General features: G+C 40.3%; 1 protein-coding gene across 1 annotated transcript in view; it reads right to left on the bottom strand.

Moving 5' to 3' along the window:
• Positions 1-5,407: 5,407 nt before the first annotated feature.
• LOC126473395 (uroporphyrinogen-III synthase-like) overlaps positions 5,408-22,523 on the bottom strand; it is a 32,987-nt gene continuing 15,871 nt past the window's right edge. Inside the window, exon 4 of the mRNA XM_050100404.1 lies at positions 5,408-5,725. Within this exon, the coding sequence (XP_049956361.1) occupies positions 5,606-5,725 (120 nt within the window). The 3' untranslated portion in view covers positions 5,408-5,605. The remainder of the gene's footprint in view (positions 5,726-22,523) is intronic.

Raw genomic sequence — 22,523 nt, 5'->3', positions numbered from 1 at the left:
AGGCAGAGCCACGTGTGAAAGCACCCACGTGATTTACCAACTGACCTGCCTACACTGTGATGCATTCTATGTGGGAATGACCAGCAACAAACTGTCCATTCGCATGAATGGACACAGGCAGACAGTGTTTGTTGGTAATGAGGATCACCCTGTGGCTAAACATGCCTTGGTGCACAGCCAGCACATCTTGGCACAGTGTTACACCGTCCGGGTTATCTGGATACTTCCCACCAACACCAACCTATCCGAACTCCGGAGATGGGAACTTGCCCTTCAGTATATCCTCTCTTCTCGTCATCCGCCAGGCCTCAATCTCCGCTAATTTCAAGTTGCCGCCACTCATACCTCACCTGTCTTTCAACAACTTCTTTGCCTCTACACTTCTGCCTCGACTGACATCTCTGCCCAAACTCTTTGTCTTTTAAATATGTCTGCTTGTGTCTGTATGTGTGGATGGATATGTGCGTGAGTGCGAGTGTATACCTGTCCTTTTTTCCCCCTAAGGTAAGTCTTTCTGCTCCCGGGATTGGAATGACTCCTTAGCCTCTCCCTTAAAACCCACTTCCTTTCGTCTTCCCCTCTCCTTCCCTCTTTCCTGATGAGGCAACAGTTTGTTGCGAAAGCTTGAATTTTGCGTGTATGTTTGTGTTTGTTTGTGTGTCTATCGACCTGCCAGCGCTTTCGTTCGGTAAGTCACCTCATCTTTGTTTTTATATATAAGAATCATACCAGTTGGATAGATTATGTCAGTGATTTTGAGGATATTATGAACAGCTTACAACATTCTTCAACAGGTTTTTCACCATTTGAAACCATGTTTAATAGCAGATGAGCTACTTTATTTCTGAAAATGTTGAGTTTCGTCTATGTAAAATTCTGTCACCGCAAGAGAGGGAAGAATGTGTTAGGGAGATGATGAAAAAACAGGGGGGTAGGAGAAAGTAGAGACATGATGGGAAAAAGTAGATTTTCTAAGGTGGAGGGAGGAGATTTTGGGTTGGTGAAAGCCAGAGAGAAATCTAAAGTGTTGACATCTGAGATAAAGAAATTTTCCGATACTTATGTTGAATCATTTGAAATTCATGACAATTCACATCCTAGTGCATACAGGCTTGTGTATCCTAAATCTAAGAAGTTATTTGGATTATGCAATATCACTGAGCTGAAAGCATATAGACATGATCCACAAGTATCTATTTTTTTCCTATTGTCATTTATTTAGTAGGTAAGATGATGTGAATTTTAAAGTTCTATTTTATCTATTGACTGAGTTAAAAATCTGTGCTAGACTATATAATTATGTTCTGTAATAGATTTGTGCTTTAGAATTTGATACATATATGCCATGAGACTAAATGAGAAGATCTTTTTGCAATTTTAAAATGGGAGAGTGTTCATAATTTGTACTGCAAAAATTAGGAATAGTATCTGAGGATATCTGTGTGTAATACCTTAATAATCCATTTCTTTTCATTGCATTTAACTCTGAATATTAATGTTTCATATATGAACACTTTTTAATCACACCTGACATAAATGCCATATAATTGACTTAGAAAAATGACTAAGGAGAGCATATCTCGTCTGATGTGAAGAATGTATAGAACAGTGTATTTAGTACACAAAATAATGTTTCAAGATTTGATATGAATGCTAGACAGGACGTTACTTATCCGTCGGAGTGTGTGATAAGAACTCTAAGGAGGAAGCTGAAAGATGTGGGCGGATTCACTCACCACACAGCTGTATGGCTGTACCCTGCTGACCAATTGACTTACAAGAGATCATAAGTGCTGGGTAATGTATGCGCATCCGTCAACTACATCTGCGTTGTGTCTGATATTTGTGAATTGTTAGCCAAGATTGCTAAAGACAGTGTTATTCAACATAAATGCATGTTTTTTCGAGTAGGGGGATTTACTTTCCAAAACATTATGTAACTTTCAATCAGTATGTATTTTTTTAAATCAGTTGTAAATGAATCTTTTAGGTCTTGGTGCACGTAGGTTGGTTGTATAGATAATTGGCAAATAGTGTGGAAGACATTTACACGTATAGACAATATAACAAGATGTATACATGCCTGCTTTCAATTCTCAAGCTACTGCATTGTGTCATCCTTCAAAGATAACCATGACTCTGTTTACCTGTATTTATCCTGAGTATTGCAATATTGTATCTGATTTGAACTTGAGTTGTGGACAGATTCATGCTTATCTCTGTTTTGGGTACCCCTGGTCATCGTGACTCTGTGTACTCAAGGAGAGCATACAACTATTGATTGAGGCTGGATGATTCTTACAATTACTCTTTGCATAATTGAACTTATTGACATGATTATGAGCTTTATTCATTTTGTTGCGTCGAAACATTATTCTGGTCTGTACTCGTCATTGTGAGTTTTTTGAGTCGGCCCACTTGTCGTATACTTAGGCTCTGAAATTTTCTCTTCTCTTTTGAAGATTTTGAAAGCTTGATTGCATGGGTGTTACTTACAATTTATAAGTCTAGTAATTTACATTGGCTCTGTATTTATTTATATAGTTTAGTGATGTAATGTTGTAGTTTTGACTTGTATTATTTTCTTGTGACAGTATGTTCCACAGATCTGAAAATCTGAATAGTGTGGAAGACATTTACACGTATAGACAATATAACAAGATGTATACATGCCTGCTTTCAATTCTCAAGCAACTGCATTGTGTCATCCTTCAAAGATAACGATGACTCTGTTTACCTGTATTTATGTATAGATTATGACTTGTATAGTAGATATTTTGCTTATGTTTTCTGTAATATCTTATGTATCAGATACTTCTGTACACTATATTCTAGCATCATCTTGTACACTGTTTGGCAAACCTTATAGTCTGTCACAAAATACTGTAAACATACTGTAATGGGACACCTTTTTCTAACAAAACCTTTTTTTTAGAAGTAGCTGATACCAGGATTAATCCTGAATCTGGTATAGATGAACATCCTCATCTGTTTCACTGAAAAGAATTTCATTTGATTTGTATATGATGTATTATATTTCAGACTAAGATGTACAAAAAGAAATTAATTTGTTACACTCTGCATGTATGGTTAAAATTATTCTTTATTGGAAATTATGAAATATGTGTTATACTTAAAATTCATATTATTAATTGCACAATTTAATGCAAATTATTACATTTATTTCTGGATTCATTTATAAGATAATGATATAACATGGTAAAAATTCTTCTTTTGTCAAGAAAGTTTGTAAACTCTTTTGCTTTGTAAACTCTTTGGAATATTGTCAGTACTGCATGTTGGGGGTAGTGGGCATGCCTCCCATGGAAACAGATGTATTTATAATTTTAACAATGTGGATTTGTGTTCTGAAGTGGAAATTGTAAAATCGGTGTGATACTGAAAAATGTGACAAAAAATAAAATTCAAGAGTAAAAGAGGCAAATCTTCAAACATTATTCACATCGACAGGAACCTACAAAATCAAAATTTTCAGCCTTGAGAATGTACCCCTAGACACGAGAACTGCAGCCAACAACAAGAGAAAATGACGATACGTAAAAAGTTTTTGTTTTGTATACCTTACGCCTCTCAAAGCTTTCAAAACTTTTAAAGACCAACAAATTTAATGGTGACAAGTGGGAGTGTAAGATTAAAGCAGGTAGACATTTCTCTTTCTTCTTAAGCATGGTGGACTCACATACCTTAGTGCATTAAAAAATAAATGTCAAAAGCTCTCAGAACCTATGACAATCTTCTCACACACAATCAACATTCAAAAGCACAAATGTGATTTCTGAATGAGAAATCTGCCGTGTAATCATTCTTTACGTACAGAAAATGGGTCTTGCAACTCTTGCCTACTTTATGTGCTTACACTGAAATGTTAATTATTTGCATATACAAGCTCATACTACACTTCATGCCAATTTAATGCCGTCTTCACGGTGTTGCAACTTGAATGGCCACTAGCATAATTACCTAGGACTAGTGTGGTCAAATGTTACAAAGTGTTGGAAAAGGAGAAGAAGGTCTTTGTGGATGGATGGATGGCAAGCAACAAGAGGAATTTTTATAGTAAATCCACTGAGAGAGATACAAATTGCTGAGGAGAATTTCAGTTTCATTAGGGAGACAGCAAATTTTTTAAAGTGGCAAAAGTAGAATGAAGGTTCATGGTGGGGCCAAGCACAGAAGTAGTGTCCCAACAGAGGGAGTGAAAATAGGGAAGAACAATTTTAAAAGTAATTTTTTAAAGAAGTCATCATTGTGATAAGGTTGTGCAGAGAGTATAAAATGACAAAAATAGTGGAGAGGGTAATGTGTTGTATTTGAATGTGTCAGCTCAGAAATCTGCATGCACCATTACAATAAAATACACATGACTGTGATGGATAACCAGTGGTTAGCAAACTGAGATGTACATATCAAGAGTGCATCAGCAAGGCAAAGTATATATTATAAAATGAAAATAAATTGAAGGATAATGTATTGCAGAAACATTACAATTTAGTGTTATGGCAAAGACAAAGTGGTGTTACAGTAGGACATTAACCTAGGTGACTACACATTTCAAAAACAGGTTTTCAAACTGCAGATCACAGGGTGAGTAATAAGTGAGCAGGAAGCGATTGTGTATGACAACTTATCAAATGTCTCCCTGTATGACTGACTACCACAATTCAAAAACTCGACTACCCAGTTGTGGAACATGCTGCAGTCTGTAACACTAATGACACTAACAACTGCTTCAACACCTGTACCATTTGAATTCTCTTCCTGCGCCATAACCTTCTCTATGCTGTGAAGAAACATTCTCCCATCCCTCCACCCCTGGTCAAAACTTACTAAATCTTGATGATTGGCAAATCCCTTCCTATTTTCTAGCCCTCATCCTTTTCTGCTATCATTTACAATCGCATACTTCTTCTGTTCCAATACTGTATTCTCCTCTACCATTATCTATACCCCAACTCCCTTATTTTGGTAAGATGTTACCCAGATACTTCTCTAACTCCTCCTTGTACATCTTGCCCCCATACTTTATCTTATAGCTACTATGTGCAACCACCTCAAAACCTATGCAACTTTCTGATCTTCTATGGGTGCTTAAGCACCATCCCTCATGCATCTATAAATGAATTGTTACCTTTAGCCCTCCCCCCTTTCGTTCTCAACCTGCAGTATACTTAAGCGCCCACACACACACACACACACACACACACACACACACACACACGAGGATATTTTTCAGCAGTCATTCCCTTAAAAAATTTCTTAAAATGTTTATTATAGGATCCTCACACACAAAAGTTCATGCATAAATATTCACCATTATGTTGAAAGTACTTCCACAAATTTCTATTGAAAATTACCACAAATGCAGTTGGCAACAAGTAACAAGGTGTTAAAACAGCTCTCAAGTTCTTTATTGTATACTCATTTAAAAAATGACATAAGAATGCTTTCTCCCATGAACTGAAGACAAAAATAATTAACACGAATTTCTGCAATAATATATTAACATCAGCAACATACTGAAATTGGATGAGCGGTAAAACGATAAAAAAATTGACTAATAATAATATCACATTAGAGCAACAAGTTATAAATGTTCTATGATTGCTTTGGTTAGGTGCTGAGGTGTTGGTTTTTCTGCCGTTGTCCACACAGTTAAACCTGCAGTCTTCAGAGAGGCCTCCGTAGTGGGCCCAATTGCCACAATCTAAAAAGAAATTAATACATTTATTTTAATTAATATTCCAGCTGATATTCTATCTGCTGCATGACACAGAGTAAGTACAGTACTCACTGACAAGGGAAAACTCATGGGACAATATCAGTGAAGCGTATGTTTCAAATATACACATGCCTTCAACAGTAGACAGGGTGCTTAAAAAAATGTATCACAAATTTTGAAAGGTGGCATGTTGGACCAAAACAAGACAAAATGTGGGTCCTAAAATGCATATCTTGAGAACTGTAAGCAAGTGTCCATCTTGACTAATGTGAAACCTACGTCTTCAACTGCAAGTTCTTTACTATTACAAATCACCTATAAAATGCAGTAAACAAATGAGGATGAATTCCTCTGTTGATGTCCATGGATACAGCATTTAGTGAACATCTGTTAGTGTTGTTACTGTAACCATATTCACAGTTTTGGGTAAATGTGGCATATACACTAGTTCCAACAGAACTAGTTTGCATTTCAGTAAGTTTTACATTGTGATGTTATCTCTGCACTTACTCGCATCGGAGAAGTCAATTATTCCACACAGGAAATGACAGACATGATCTTCTGTTACGGTCTGCAAACGGAATCAGCAGTTGAGCCATTTAGGGAAACCATGAAAAACATATATCTGGATAGACTGATAGGGATTTGAACCCCACTTGTCAGGTAAGACCGTATAACAGTGGGTACAGGACAGACAGGACACTCCACTGTGTGAACAAGCAATATTCGATGCTCCACTCTCTTCTATAGATAATGAATGCTGCACTGGAGATATTATGAACTATTTTGGACAGTGCAGTGACATACCAAAGGCGCTTTATGAATAAAACTGGTGATCTCAAGTACAAATTTTAGGAAGTAACTACCAAGCCATAATGATTAACATTACTTCAGAGTAGAATCCAGATGATATACAAATACTGGACATGATGATGAGGCATTTTTAGACCTACATGTACTCCTGTACTCTTATAAGCCACCATATAGTGTACAAGAATCTTTTTCCCCCCTCTTCCTATTTCAGCTGTGGATGGTATGCAGGAAGGACTGACAGTATCCCACTGCATACGCATAAATTTCTCGGATTTTCTCTTTTTCATCATTACACATTATGTATTCTGGAGGATGTTGTATGTTTCTTGGCACATATTAAGATGTGGTCTTGAAATTTTGGGAGTAATTCTCTCTGCAATGTATATCACCTTGCAGCATCTCCTACTGGATATCTCTGTTATGCTTTCATTCTGGGTACATAAACTCATGACTATTCACGCATGTCTCCTGAAACACTGTTATCTGTTAGTCCAACCTGATAAAGTTCCTACACTGAAAAACAATACCTACGAATTGATCAACTTAGAACTTTGTAAGAAGCGTTCTTTGTGGGTGAGTTACCTTCCTTACAACTTGACAGATAGATCCAGTTTGATCGGTGGAGTGATTCTATCTTAAATTAGTCTGGACAGATACTTGACTGACTAAAATACTGATTGCCAATCATGCAGTTAAACAATATTGGGTCTTTTTGTCTGTTTATGTGGATTAGATTGAATTTATTTACTTTGGTGGTTAATTGTCTTTGCAGCAAACACTAATCATCTGAGAGTCTTCCTGCTTGTACGATAGCTATGTGATGATGCAAAATTATATGTAACAGTTTCTGAAAGATGTAAAACACAGCATCAACCTTGCCTCCACACACAATCAGCATCTGTAGACTTCACATAGATTCCTATAGAGAGAATGCCTGATCTTGGGGAAAGAAAAGAAGCCATCATATCTTCCTGTAGTAAACTGGTATAATGAAGATGGGTCTGAAGTTCTGTATGTCTATCCTGCAACCTTTCTTAAAGACTTTGAATGATCTGAGCCTTTCTCCAACAATGTACTTTGTTTGTTCCACAAATTTACAACACACTGCCAGTAAGAGAAAAGCTAGCTCTTCTGCATATTCAGCATAGAATCTTATGGCTGAGCATCAGGTCTATTGGCTTTTTGCCCATAAAATATCTACAGTTTTTCGGTTCTAAGTTCAATCAATTCCATGTCCTGAATTTTGACATCCCTCTGACGATCGAAACAAGGAACTGTGTTGTGTTCTCAGTGAAGCAGTTTTGGAAGCAGAATTTTAAATATAAGTCTGTATTTCATCATATTCCATTTCTGTGTTGTAATGATCAGCTAGCAGATGACTTTGAGCCAGTGACAGATGGAATGCAGAAAAACAATGTTTTTGAGTTCTTTGACAACTTGGAAAATGAGATCCTCCTCCTCAATTCAGTGAATACTTATCAAGTAGCTGTCATTATGTCTGTTTTGACTTTGTTCAGCTTTTGTCAGCAAGGATTCATCTTTCTTTCAACTTGGCATGCAACTCTCTCTGCTTCCAAAGATACTTTCTAATACAGGTATTGAAATATGGTGGGTGTTTGCAATCCAACATTACCTTCTACAGCAAAAATGTATTTAGCATACTTTACATTCTCTTTTTCAATGCTGAATTTTGCTGTTGATCACTTTGGCACTTCATAACCATTTTACTGTTGTACGTAGTAAGCAGAAATCTCTAACATTTTTTAACTATTTATTTAACAAATGATCAATGATGCTTTAACAACCTTATGGTTGCCAATTTCATGGAACATCAGATCAGATGGCCAACCAAATTATCTTCCTTGAGCCACTGCACAGAAGACAGCACATACTGCACAGAAGACAGCACATTTCCATTTCATTAAGGTCATTGAAGATAGAGCACATGTTCTAGTTATGGAAGGATGGGGAGGGAAATAAGCTGTGCCCATTTAAAGGAACCATTTCAACACTTGGCTTAACTGAATTATGGAAATCATGGAAAACCTAAATCTGGATAGCCAGACAGATGGAGATTTGAACTATTGTCTGTACGAGCCCAGTGTACTAACCACTGTGCCACATCGCTTGATGTGCTTACTGGACCTTAGGGGTGTAAGACATGTAAGATGAGTCACCGTATCAGCCACTCTCGGCTGAGTTTTGCCCCTGGCCATAGACTGTTGACAAGGCACTATACATAGTGATCATGTATAGAACTCTATACATGGTTTTGTTATTTTGCACATGCATGCTATCTCGTGGTACTAACAACGCTAAAGTATTTACTTCTAAAAACAAAGATGATGTGACTTACCAAATGAAAGCGCTGGCATTTCGATAGACACACAAACAAACACAAGCATACACACAAAATTCAAGCTTTCACAACCAACGGTTGCTTCGTCAGGAAAGAGAGGAGGAGAGGGAAAGACGAAAGGAAGTGGGTTTTAAGGGAGAGGGTAAGGAGTCATTCCAATCCCGGGAGCAGAAAGACTTACCTTAGGGGGAAAAAAGGACAGGTATACACTCGCGCGCGCACACACACACACACACACACACACACACACACACACACACACACACATACACACACACAAGCAGACATTCGTAAAGGCAAAGAGTTTGGGCAGAGATGTCAGTCGAGGCGGAAGTACAGAGGCAAAGATGTTGTTGAATGACAGGTGAGGTATGAGCGGCAGCAACTTGAAATTAGTGGAGGTTGAGGCCTGGTGGGTAACGAGAAGAGAGGATATACTGAAGGGCAAGATCCCATCTCCGGAGTTTTGACAGGTTGGTGTTAGTGGGAAGTATCCAGATAACCCGGACGGTGTAACACTGTGCCAAGACGTGCTGGCCGTGCACCAAGGCATGTTTAGCCACAGCGTGATCCTCATTACCAACAAACACTGTCTGCCTGTGTCCATTCATGCGAATGGACAGTTTGTTGCTGGTCATTCCCACATAGAAAGCTTCACAGTGTAGGCAGGTCAGTTGGTAAATCACGTGGGTGCTTTCACACGTGGCTCTGCCTTTGATCGTGTACACCTTCCGGGTTACAGGACTGGAGTAGGTGGTGGTGGGAGGGTGCATGGGACAGGTTTTACACTGGGGACGGTTACAAGGGTAGGAGCCAGAGGGTAGGGAAGGTGGTTTGGGGATTTCATAGGGATGAACCACGAGGTTACGAAGGTTAGGTGGACGGCGGAAAGACACTCTTGGTGGAGTGGGGAGGATTTCATGAAGGATGGATCTCATTTCAGGGCAGGATTTGAGGAAGTTGTATCCATGCTGGAGAGCCACATTCAGAGTCTGATACAGTCCCGGAAAGTATCCTGTCACAAGTGGGGCACTTTTGGGGTTCTTCTGTGGGAGGTTCTGGGTTTGAGAGGATGAGGAAGTGGCTCTGGTAATTTGCTTCTGTACCAGGTTGGGAGGGTAGTTGCGGGATGCGAAAGCTGTTTTCAGGTTGTTGGTGTAATGGTTCAGCTTATTTCCTCTAGAAGCTGTGACCACAAATTTTGATAACGATAGCTGCATGAGACACTAAGTATAAGAACCAAAGAAATGTTCCCCCACAGATGAGTCAAGTAAAATCCTAGTGATAAACTGTTGAAGCATTTGCAACAAAGTCCCAGAGTTTGAAGCAATTCTAAAAGGCACTGGAGTTTGTAATGCCTCGCAAAATTTCGGGGTAAATTGTAGAGATCCTCGTATTTCCACCATCTCGAACATGCGTTATTTTAGAAATGAGTGTGGTAAAGTGCAACTGTGTCTACTGCACCACAATTACGTGTGTGCAGAACAGATGTGTATCGGACGAGTGATCGGCGCAGGCAGGTAGTCACCGAGCCTGCCTCAGAAGTTACATGTCCAGTTCAAGGAATTGATGCGCCCTACTCCGTGCGACATCAAACATTATTGTGTGAACATTTGAATGTTGTTGAAAGAAGAGAAGAGACCATTAGTAATTCATTCATTCTCTTTCTTTGGTAAGGTCCGGAGAGTTGTCTTGTTAAACTTGGAGATTTTTGTAGAATGTATTTATGCAAAAATGAAAGTGATAGTTTCTGACAGTGAGATTGAGCTCAAAGTATTCTTGAATGTGTGGAGTAATTTTAAAAACACAAAAAATTGATCCAAAGTAGCATCTTATCCTCGGAGAAGAAATTGTGCAGGCCTTTGCACCTGGCTATCCTGAAAAGAAGATCGCTGATCAACTCCAAGTAAGTTCTATAGCCAAGGGGGAGTGTGAATCTTGCACACCAGTACCACACTGCCACCCTTAATCACCAGAAAAGTGAGCAGGACATGAAAAGGAGGAATTTTTTTTGAAGAAGATTGAGATGAGAAAAAGTTGAGAGTTGCCATAGCAACATATAATAACGAGACAAAAAAAAGTTGGTCTGCAAGATTCGATGAAGAAGATTTGGTTGTGGGGAGGAAGCAATCCTCACACATGCAGTAACCAGCCAACGCAGTAACCAGCCATTGTTGCTGGTTGCTGTTCAAGTTGCTGACTTCACGCCTGCCGATGAAGACACCGATGCCGCGACCAACATTTGACACTGCCGGCGCCCCTGTGGTACACTGGTGCAGTATCTACACCTCACCGATGCAGCCTGCCAGGTGAGCTCAAGATAATAACTATCTGAATGTAAACTAGGGTGGTCATTATTTACAGAGGTAAGTTTTTTTTAAATGATCACAAGATCAAAGAAAAGTAGGACAGTGGAGGAGGAACAACAACCTACAGAAACTGTAGGACCAGACATGGCGATGACAGTGACCAAGGTCACGCCAGACTGGACTGAAGTAGCAAATTTAATTAAGGGACGAAGTCTGAAGTTGCACTCTGTGATTAATACTTTAAATGAAGAACTAGAAGCACAGAGTGCTACTTTAAGCGAAAAGTTAGAAGCACAGAGTGTAACTTTAACTGCTCAAATTGAGTCTTTGAGAAATGAAATAAGTACTACTTTAAGTGAAAAGTTAGAAGCACAGAGTGAAGCTTTAAATTCTAAATTTGAGATGTTTAATGATAAAGTGGAAAATTTACGAGTACATTTAAAGAATGAATTAAGTAATTCTTTACCTGTACAAATGAATCAAATGTTTACGGACTTTAACCAAAAGCAGGATCATCAATTTCAGAAGTTGACCCAGAAATTAGAATTTGATATTGAGGACAAGTGTACCAATATAGAGCCTGAGTTTAATGAGAACTTAGGGTCATTTCAAAGTGTGTGTAATGTTACATTCGACGCAGTGAAACAGAGATTATATACCTTAAAAGATACCATTGAAAGACAAGACAAACTGATCACTATTGTCCAATCGCAAATTTCAGGGGTCAACACACATGTAGATGTAGTAGAGAGAAATTTTAATGAAAGACACCATAAATATAAGCAGTCTGGAGGAACAGGTAGAGGAATTAATCGACCGAAAGTTGCTGAAAGGGTAAACACAGACAACATTCCACCATGTTTAGCTTCAGAACTTGATGATACTAAAAAAGGCATAGACGATTTGTGGACGGAATTTAAACTTATCCAGAATAAGACAGAGAACGGGGTAGCTTCACAGAATGTAGTGTTCGCTAGTAAAGTGGTAATTGTTTTGTTGAGGGGAGACTTTCACACAAAATGTAATAAGAAGTGCTGGTCTGCACTTGCTCAAGTGATGTTAAGAGCAGATCCATGGGATCCGGGTGGAGTCACATCATTCCCCAGGGACATTAACATTCTGTGTTAACGGGCGGAGTGATGACCATCGGATCCCAAGTTGGGTTTGGTGTTACTTCCATATTCGTTTTCTTACATCAAATTATCTTCAAGTCTTATACTATCCTGTATTCTATTTTATTCCTCTTACACTGTCATATAGCTTAGTACTTGGGCATAATCATCTAGACGCTGTGGACAAGCATGGTTGATATCAAGGTCATACTGCTTTCTGTGGAGGTAGTAATAAGTGATCTTTTCAATTCAATTTTATTTTTATTATCACATAACATGCCTTATACAATCAAAGATTGTGACATAGGTGACTTGTCAGTTTTACACTGTATATAATAATACTAAAAATAGACAATAAACTAATAATATATATGGTGTAACATCTTCAAAGAGGTATTTTAATTACAATTATAATGCATTGTTGCCATTCATGAAATCTTCTACACTAAAGTAACATTTATCTTTCAGATATTTTTCCAGGTCTCTTTTGGTACCTTTTACATTTGGGTCATCCATATCTTTCCTTATTTTATTTACAAATTTCATGCCCATATAGTATGGGGTTTTTTCACATGATTTTAAACGGTGGGTGGGTAACATGTAGCTCGTTCTATATCTAGTATCATATTGATGCAAGAAGAAGTTGCCCTCAAAAAGTTGTGGGTTTCTTTTTGTGAAAGTGAGAGTTTCATAAATGTATATGCTTGGAATGCTCATTAGATCTAGTTTTACAAATAAAGGTTTGCAATGTTGCTTTGCTTTTGCTCCCACCATTGCTCGGATGATTCTTTTTTGTAGTCTAAAAGCTCTAAGTAAATTTGTTTTTTCAGACCCCCAGAAAATTATACTATACCTAATGACTGAAACAAAATATGCATTATATACAGTTTTTCTTACAGCTAAATCAGTAATACTATACAAGATATTCATAATATATACAAGGCTATTCAGTCGACCCAGTATGTTGTCCACATGGTGACTCCATAACAGGTTTTTATTGACTAACACGCCAAGGAATTTGACACAGTCTGCAGTCTCTAATTTTTTGTCCATATACCTTATTTCACATATAGACTGTGCAGATTGTTTTGTGGTAAAATCAACAATTTCTGTTTTTGTAAAATTTAATGTCAATTTATTGTTTTAGTCCCATGCCTCTACTTCCCCAAGTGTTTGTTCAATATGACAAATTAGGTCTACCTCATTTTTACAACCGACTACAGCTGTTGAGTCATCTGCATAGAGGATAGTATCAGACTGGACCTAACATGGCATATCATTAATATAATACAGAAAAAGCAGTGCCCCCTATATTGAAACTTGTGGAACACCTAATTGAGTGTTTTTCAGGCCAGAGAGAAATTTCTTGCCGTTGATGTTAAAAAGTACTCTTTGTTTTCTGTTTGCCAAGTATGATGACATCCAGCTAAGAGATTTTCCTTGAAAACCATAGCGTGCCAATTTTTGGAGAAGCAGGTCATGATTTACTGTGTCGAAGGCTTTGGACAGGTAACAAAAGATGCCTGACACACACATTCTATCATCAAGACATCTGCTGACTTTTGTGACTAATTCATTTATTGCATGGATTGTGCTGCTGCGGCCTTTTCTGAAACCATATTGACTGCCTAAGATAATGCTGTTAGATGAATTGTGATTTTCAATCTGATCACATGCAGCTCTTTCAAATATTTTTGAGAAAATTGGTAACAGTGAGATTGGCCTATAGTTGCCCAATTCATCTTGTTTGCCTTTTTTATGTATGGGCCGAACTTCTGCATATTTTAATCTATCTGGGAAACATCCCTCATCAAAAGATTGGTTGATTATGAAAGAGAGTGGATATGTAATACTGTGACGGACTATTTTTATTATTTCAGTGGGGACCTCATCCCAACCCGCAGATTTTGGATTTTTGAAGGACATTATGATTTTGATGACATCTGGGATGTCTCACTCACGTACCGGTAAAGTGGGGATCCTGGGGAAGGGGGGTGGGAAGAGTTTCCTGTCTTTCGGGCTAACTTCTTTCTCTTCTTCAATCTTAGCAACCATTTCTACTTTTCCCTTCCTTACTTCTCTTTTGAGTACCAGTCTATCTTTCCCTCTGTCCATATGCACCCACTTCTATCAAGTCTTTCTCAATTTCCGTGGTTTTCTACGACTTTCAACTTATTTTTCATAAGCTGGTCGAAGAATCAGGCTACATGACTACCCATATGCATACACACAAAGACACAAACAGGAAGAGTACAGTTTAAGATAATGAGGGAACCGTCATGTGTTGGAGGGAGAATAGTGTGTACATAGTGATAGGTATGTGCACCTGGTTATGTGAGGTCATGGTTCCACACCACCTAAGGTATGCACAGGGATATATTTATATATGTAAGAGCTAAGAGTATTTAAGGTTATGATGATGACTGTATTACACTAGTATGTGTACACGAGAGGAGGAGGAACATATTGTGGTTCGTTATGCTACATTGTATACTTAAGTGGACAGAATTGGTGTCAGTCTAACGACTGTTCTGACGAATTGTAGGATAAGGGGACAAGCAGAGTATAAGTAGGAGCGTGAATCAGGCTACACGATTACCCATACGCATACACACAATGAAACACAAAGACACAAACAGGAAGAGTGCAGTTTAAAATAATGAGGGAACCGTCATGTGTTGGAGGGTGAATAGTGTGTACATAATGATAGGTATGTGCACCTGGTTATGTGAGGTCATGGTTCCACATCACGTAAAGGTATGTACAGGGGTATATTTATATATGTAAGAGCTAAGAGAATTTATGGTTATGAAGACTGTGTTACACTAGTATGTGTACATGAGAGGAGGAGGAACATATTGTGGTTCATTATGCTACACTGTACACTTAAGTGGATAGAATTGATGTCAGCCTAACTACTGATCTGACAAATTGTAGGATAATGGGACAAGCGGAGATTAAGTAGGTGTGTGTGTGTGTGTGTGTGTGTGTGTGTATTAAATAACATTTCCAAATGGAAGAGTAATGGTGGAGGACTCTAAAGGGTTAAAGAAAGTATTGAGAAGCGAGTGGTAAGGAGCGAAGTAGGATGTTAATTTCTCTGTATTCGAATTCTGGGGTACATAAAGATGTATGCTAGGGCAATGAACTATGCAGCCCACTCAGGAAGGAGAAGGAGGATGCAGCCAGCATAGATTGGATGGAAAAGGGCAGGTAGGCACACCCAAGAAAGGCTGACCTATACTGTGCGGGCACGAGCACCAAGAAGGGGATTGACCTGTACCATAGTATATTAGGAATTTGTTTAAAGAGGCGTACCTACCAAAATGCAAGGAGGAAGTGCTTTCATAGTATCAACCCGTATGTGAGGTATAGGTACTGTGCCAAAGGAAAAGGGCAGTATCGTGACAAGTCACACATTTTGTAGAGATTATTCTGGTAAAGGTCCCGAGTTCGAGTCTCTGTCCTGCACACAGTTTTAATCTGCCAGGAAGCTTCATTATTCTGGTAAATTTGAATTCTTTTTTCCACTCACATTGTTATGTTTGTGTGAAGTTACATGTGTTGAAAAGAACACCTTTATTTACCCAGAGTTCCTCCAGATTGTAAAAGGCATTGAATGAGTCCATACTTAGAAAAAGTAGTACACGAAGTACGGGCAAATAACTGCATACGCTTGGGTTATGCACACTTGGAGTTTATGATTGGAAATGGAACAGAAAGATTCTTGTCCTTACAAAGTTTACATTGATCAAAAGGTCCATGATTATAATGGTATTAACATGGAAAAGCAAATAGAACTATATATAAAGAACCCGATGGCTTTAAAAAAAAAAAAAGTCATATACATTGATGGAAACGTAAAGTAATATTATATGAATACAATATTGATGTACATAATGAACATGTATAAAATATCGTGTGTTCGAGCTAAGGGGAGGGATATGTAGTGCCTCGAGAATTTCGGGGTAAATTCTAGAGGCCCTCGTATTTCCACCATATCAAACATGCGTTATTTTATAAATGAGTGTGGTAAAGTAGAACTGTATCTGCTGCACCACAATTACATGTGTGCAGGACGGACGTGTATCGGATGGATGATCGGCATGGGCAGGTGGTCGCCGAACCCGCCTACGATGTTACACGTCCAGCTCAAGGAATAAATGCACCTTACTCCGTGCGACATCAAACATTATTGTGTGAACATTTGAATGGTGTTGAAAGAAGAGAAGAGACAATTACTTATTCATTTATTCTCTTACCTTCGTAAGGTCCAGAGAGTTGTCTCGTTAGACTTGGAGATATTTGTAGAATGTATTAATGGAAAAATGAATGTGATAGTTTCTGACAGACCGGTAGGTGTCGAGCTTACAAAAAATATTTCAGTTGCATGAACACTGTTATGTGTGATGAAAATACAGTGAGGTTGAGTTCAAAGTATTCTCGAGTGTAAGCAGTTATTTTAAAAGCATAAGAAATTGATCAAAAGTAGCAGCTTATCTTCGGAGAAGGAGCTGTGCAGGACATTGCAGCCGGCTATCCTGAAAAGAAGATCAGTGAAGCAACTCCAAGTAAGTTCGATAGCCAAGGGGGAGTGTGAGTCTTGCACACCAGTACCTCACTGCCACCCTTAATCACCGGAAACTGCCAGAAGTTCATAAAATACTATGCACAGAATGCTGGCCAAAACCTGGACAGCAGTAAGATTTTTGGGGTAAATTTAAATTACACCAAAGGAATAAGCTAACAGGAAATGGAAGAGTTTTGTTCATCACAGTAAACAAACTCAAATCCAACAAGATAGAAATGGAGCTGGATGTGAGACAGCTTGGTCAAGAATCATTATATGGGGTGGGAATAAACTTTTATAGTGCAACTCACTAATTCATTCACTGATGAGCCACAACATTATGGCCACCTACCTAATATCTGGTATGACCACCTTAGACACAGATACAGGATGACAATTACTGAACTATATGAAATAAAATCGTCGCAGCTTCTGAACGGTTTGCATTAGGACTTTCAAACTGCACGGCCACGGGGCATGATGGGAATTAGTATGTGCATATGGTTTGGTTTACCAATGAAGCCCACTTTCATTTGGATGGGTTCATCAAAAAGCAAAACTGGTGCATCTGAGGGACTGAGAATCTGCTTTTCGCCATCGAGAAGTCTCTTCACCCTCAACGAGTGACTGTGTGGGGTACAATGTACAGTCACAGAATAATAAATATGATATTCCTTGATGGCACAGTGACTACCGAATAGTACATCAAGGGTTTGGAAGATGATTTCATCCCCATTACCCAAAGTGACCCTGATTTCAACAAAATGTGGTTCATGCAAGACAGAGCTCGACCCCATTGAAGCAGGATAGTGTTTGACGTCTGGGAGGAGCACTTTGGGACCGCATTCTGGCTCTGGGGTACCCAAGTCCACTGGCATGGGCCTCGATTGGCCACCATATTCTCATGATCTGAACAAATGTGACTCCTTTTTGTGGGGCTATGTTAACAATAACGTGAATAGCAATAAACCCAAAACTGTTGCTGAGCTGGAAACAGCCATTCAGGAGGTCATCAACAGCATCGATGTTCCGATACTTCAACGGATGATGCACAATTTTGCTATTTGTCTGCGCCACATCATCGCCAATGATGGCAGGCTTATCGAACATATCGTAACATAAATCAAAATATCTGTAGTGATGTTTACATGGGAAATAAAGTCTGCACTTGCCTTCGTTTGTAACTAATTTACATTTTTTTCATGTACTTCAATACTTGTCACCCTGTAACTGTGGCAACACATCATGGTAGTAAAGCAATGAGGCCTCGGTAGGTCGTTGGATGGAGTTGGCACCACATTTGCACACACAAGTCACCTAGTTCCCATAAATTCCAGTGAGGGGGACGATGAGCTCTGACGAGACATTCAATCACATCCCAGATGTATTTGATCAGATTCAGATTTGGCGAGTTGTGTGTGTGTGTGTGTGTGTGTGTGTGTGTGTGTGGGGGGGGGGGGGGGGGGGGGGGGGGGGGGCAGAATATCAATTGGAATACGCCACTGTGTTCTTCAAACCACTCCACCACACTGTTGGCCTTGCGACATGGCACATTATCTTGTTGAAAAATGACACTGCCATCGAGAAACATGATCCTCGGGATGGGGTGTACATGGTCTGCAACCAGGGTATGATACTCATCGGCCATCATGGTGCCTCACACGAGCTACACTGGACCCATGTATGACCCGTGTGAATGTTCCCCAGAGCATAATGGAGCTGCTGCCAACTTGTCTTCATCCCGCAGTATAGAAGAAGGTATTGGGATTCATCAGATGATGCAATGCTCTGCCACTGCGCCAACTTCTAGTGCCAATGCTCACATGCCCATTTCACTCAAAGTTGCCAATGTCGTGGTGTTAACACTGGCACACGCATGGGTTGTCAACTGTGCAAACCCATCGTTAGGAGTCTTTAGTGCACAGTGTGTTCAGACACTTGCAGTTGCCCAGCATTAAAGTCTGATGTTAGTTCCGCCACACTTTGCTGCCTGCCCTGTTTTCCAATCTGCCCAGCCTATGACATCTGATATCTGTAATGAGGGGTGGCCGCCCAACCTCACGATGTCTGGATGTTTTGTTTTGTTTTGTTTTAGGGCACAAAAACAACTAGGCGCCCACGTCAGAACCGTAGAACACAAAGATGAAAAAGAAGTTAAAAGCAACTACACATTATGCCCAATCAACAGAAGGAAAGACAGATAAAAACAGGGACTTTCTTTTGGAGAAAGGTCCACAAAATAAGCCACAGAGATAATGGAGGTCCTGAACTAAAGATTAAATGTCCTCCATCTTATTGTTATGACAGATACATCGTAAAATGTGGTAGACACCCGTATGTCGATTGGTAAAATGGCCGATAACTCAGACGGCAAAGATAAATTAGTACATAAGTGGTAAAAAAAGGGCATTCCACCAGCAATGGCAAACTGTCAAAGGTTGATGCCAATGAGCACAAAGTGGTGGGGGCTCATCGCTTAACAAATGGCGATGGCTAAAATGACAGTGCCCAATACGCAACCTAGGTAAAATGATCTCCTTGCGGCGAGGGGAGGCCAGCCAAGTTGCTGGGTGAGGTTTAATTCCCCAGAGCTTGTTCCCATGAAGGAAAGACCAGTGGTGATGCCAAAGTAACACCACCTGCTGACAGATGGCAACACAGAGATCATTGAAGAGAATGGAAGAACCAGCAGGCTGAGTCTTGGGCAACAGACTCAGAGGTCTCATTTCCTGTCACACTGATGTGACCAGGAACCCACATAAACGTCACAGTGACTCCATCAAGAGTGAGCATGTGAAGGCTTTCCTGAACCTGTTCCACTAAGGGATGGACAGTCTACATCACGCACAGGCTCTGAAGGGCACTGAGAGAGTAGGAGCAAATGACACAATTGAAAAGCCTGTGTCGCTGGATGTACTGTGTGGCCTGATACAGCACGAAGAGCTCTGCTGTAAATACAGGGCAGTGTTCTGGAAGCCGATACCAAAAATTGTCGGTACCAATGATGAAGGCACATGTGACACCATGTTCAGTTCGAGAGCCATCAGTGTTCACAAAGGTACTATTGTGAAGTTCCTTGTGAAGGTCAAGAAACTTACAGTGATACAGCTAGTCTGGAGTAGTGTCCTTAGGAAGCGAATGAAGTCCAAGGTGAACACAGGCCACCACATGAATCCAATGTAGTGAAGCGTTCACATCCATTGGGGAAGTGGAGGTAGTGTGAAGTTAAGCTGCCAAAGCAACAGCCAAAAGTGAACTCCAGGAGGTAACAGAGAAGAGGGTTGCACACCATACTAGCGGTCAAGGGATTCATCGAAGAAGGAGGCATAGGATGGGTGGCCAGGCATGGCAGACAAATGGCATGTGTATCCACTGAGGAGAACGTTACATTGGTATGACAGAGGTAGTTCAGTAGTTTCTTTATATAGATTCCCAACTGGGCTCGTGTAAAAGGCGCCAGTGGCCAAATGGATGCCACGATGGTGGATTGTATAGAGACGGTGTAAGATGGATGGACGTACAGATGAATAAATGAAACACCCATAGTCTAGTTTCAAACAGAGGGATCGGTACAAATGGAGGATGGTGGTCTGATCCGCTCCCCAGGGAGTACAGCCACGGACACGTAGGACATTGAGGAACAGGTATGGCGCGGGCGGCCAGGTAAGATATGTGGGAGGACCAAGAAAGTTCTCTATCGAGCATAAGCCCCAGGAATTTGGTAGTTGCAGCAAACGGAAGAGCAACAGGCTCAAGATGTAAAGATGGTGGAAGAAACCCAAAGTGCTCCCAGAAATTCATACAAACGGTTTTCTCAGTGGAAAAATGAGAGCCATTGTCGATGCTCCACAAGTAAAGACAATCGAGACAACGCTCCAGACGCTGCCCAAGAAGGCAAGTCCATGGAGAACGCAACATATGGCAAAATGATTAACCAAAAGAGAGCCTGAGGTGCCTGAAAGGAGACAAGCCATAATAGGATTAACGGCGATAGGAAAGAGGGTGACGCTCCAAACTGGATCCTGAGGCGCACAGTTTTCCTGGATAAAGGTTTCCTACAGGGCAGAACCAACATGTAACTTGAAAACACTGTCTTTTAAAAATTTCTGAAGGAAACGGGGCAGGTGAGAGAGTACAGAGGATACCAGTCCTCAAGCAGGTGTCATAGTAGGCTTTCTCCAAATCAAAAAACATGGCCATAGTCTGGTATTTCCACAGAAAACCATTCCTGTCAAGGGTTGACAAAGTGAAGAGATGGTCAACTGCAGAATGGCACACTCGAAATCCGCACTGTGCAGTGGTTAGCAAATTGCAAGATTCCAGCCACCATACCAGCTGGTCATAAATCATACGTTCCATCACATTGCAAACACAGCTTGTCAGAAAATGGGGCGGTACCTAGAAGGAAGGTGTTCATCCTTACTGGGCTTAGTGGTTTCACCCCAGCATCTGGGAAACGTGCCCTCTGCCCAGATGTGATTATATGTATGAAGGAGAAAGTCTTGCCTGCAAGAGAAAGGTTCTGCAAGGAATCAGTGTGAACATCGTCTGGCCCTGGGGCGAAGGATCGGGATGAAGTGAGAGTATGATCTAGCTTCCCCCTAGTAAATGCGGCATTGTAACAGTCACAATTCTTGGAAGAGAAGGGTATTGCCCGAGCCTTCACCATTTGTTTCCGATGGAGGAAAGCACAGTGATAGTGGGTGAAGCTCGAAATACCCACAAAATAGCAGTCCAAGGTGTTGGAAGTAGCAGTAGGGTCCACTATGACATCATCTGCTATGGTCAGGCTGGAAATTGGGGAACAGACCTTGGTCCCAGAGAGCTGTCGGAAGTTGGCCCACATAACGCAGGAGGGACAGGAACTATTAAAAGAACTAGTAAATGAAATACAGCTTGCTTTTGTGCTAGCCTGAAGAATGCAGCGACACTGCGCACACAACTGTTTATAACAAATACAGTTTGCCATCATAGGATGATAGTTAAAAATGTGGAGAGCACGTCTCTGCTACAGGGCACAGGGGCTGGAGGATCCTGCTCCATGAGATCTACAGAGGCATTGGCATTTTCCCTTGGTCGGTCTGCAGAGTGCAGGGCAGAAAAACAATTGGTGATGTGCACCAACGACAAGGAAGGTATCAAATGGTGACACCATTGAAGAGAATCTCCATGTCAATGAAGGAGAAGACCATTTGCCTTTGTTTGATTTCTTGGAGCCTTTGTGGTTGTTAGATGATTCTGAAGTTTGCTGGCTGGAGGGATGTAAAAATTTTTTGCGGGAGCATTCCTACTGTCTTTTCTGGCTGCTTCTTGTGTGGCAGGTGAGTTCGCCATGTGAGGCGAAAATTTGGTGGCTTGTTGCACAGCTGGAGGAGAAGGAGATGGGGATGCTACTGTGACACTGGGCAATTTTACAACCGAGGTGCTGAATTTGAGGTCACGTGTCTGCATGGCCTTGTCCTTCGTCGAGTGAGATGTAGCAAGAACAATACTGTTAAGTGCCAGATGGTAAAACACAGTTTCCAAATAGCCAACAACTTGCAGCAACATGGTAAGGCACTTTTTCCTTCACCTGGATCTCCTGGACAGCCCGCTCATCATGGTTGTGAGGAGGTTGCAT

Source organism: Schistocerca serialis, chromosome 4, assembly GCF_023864345.2.
Source record: "Schistocerca serialis cubense isolate TAMUIC-IGC-003099 chromosome 4, iqSchSeri2.2, whole genome shotgun sequence".
NCBI lineage: Eukaryota > Metazoa > Arthropoda > Insecta > Orthoptera > Acrididae > Schistocerca > Schistocerca serialis.
Note: the sequence above shows the minus strand (reverse complement) of the source record. Positions and strands in the feature narration are given on the sequence as shown.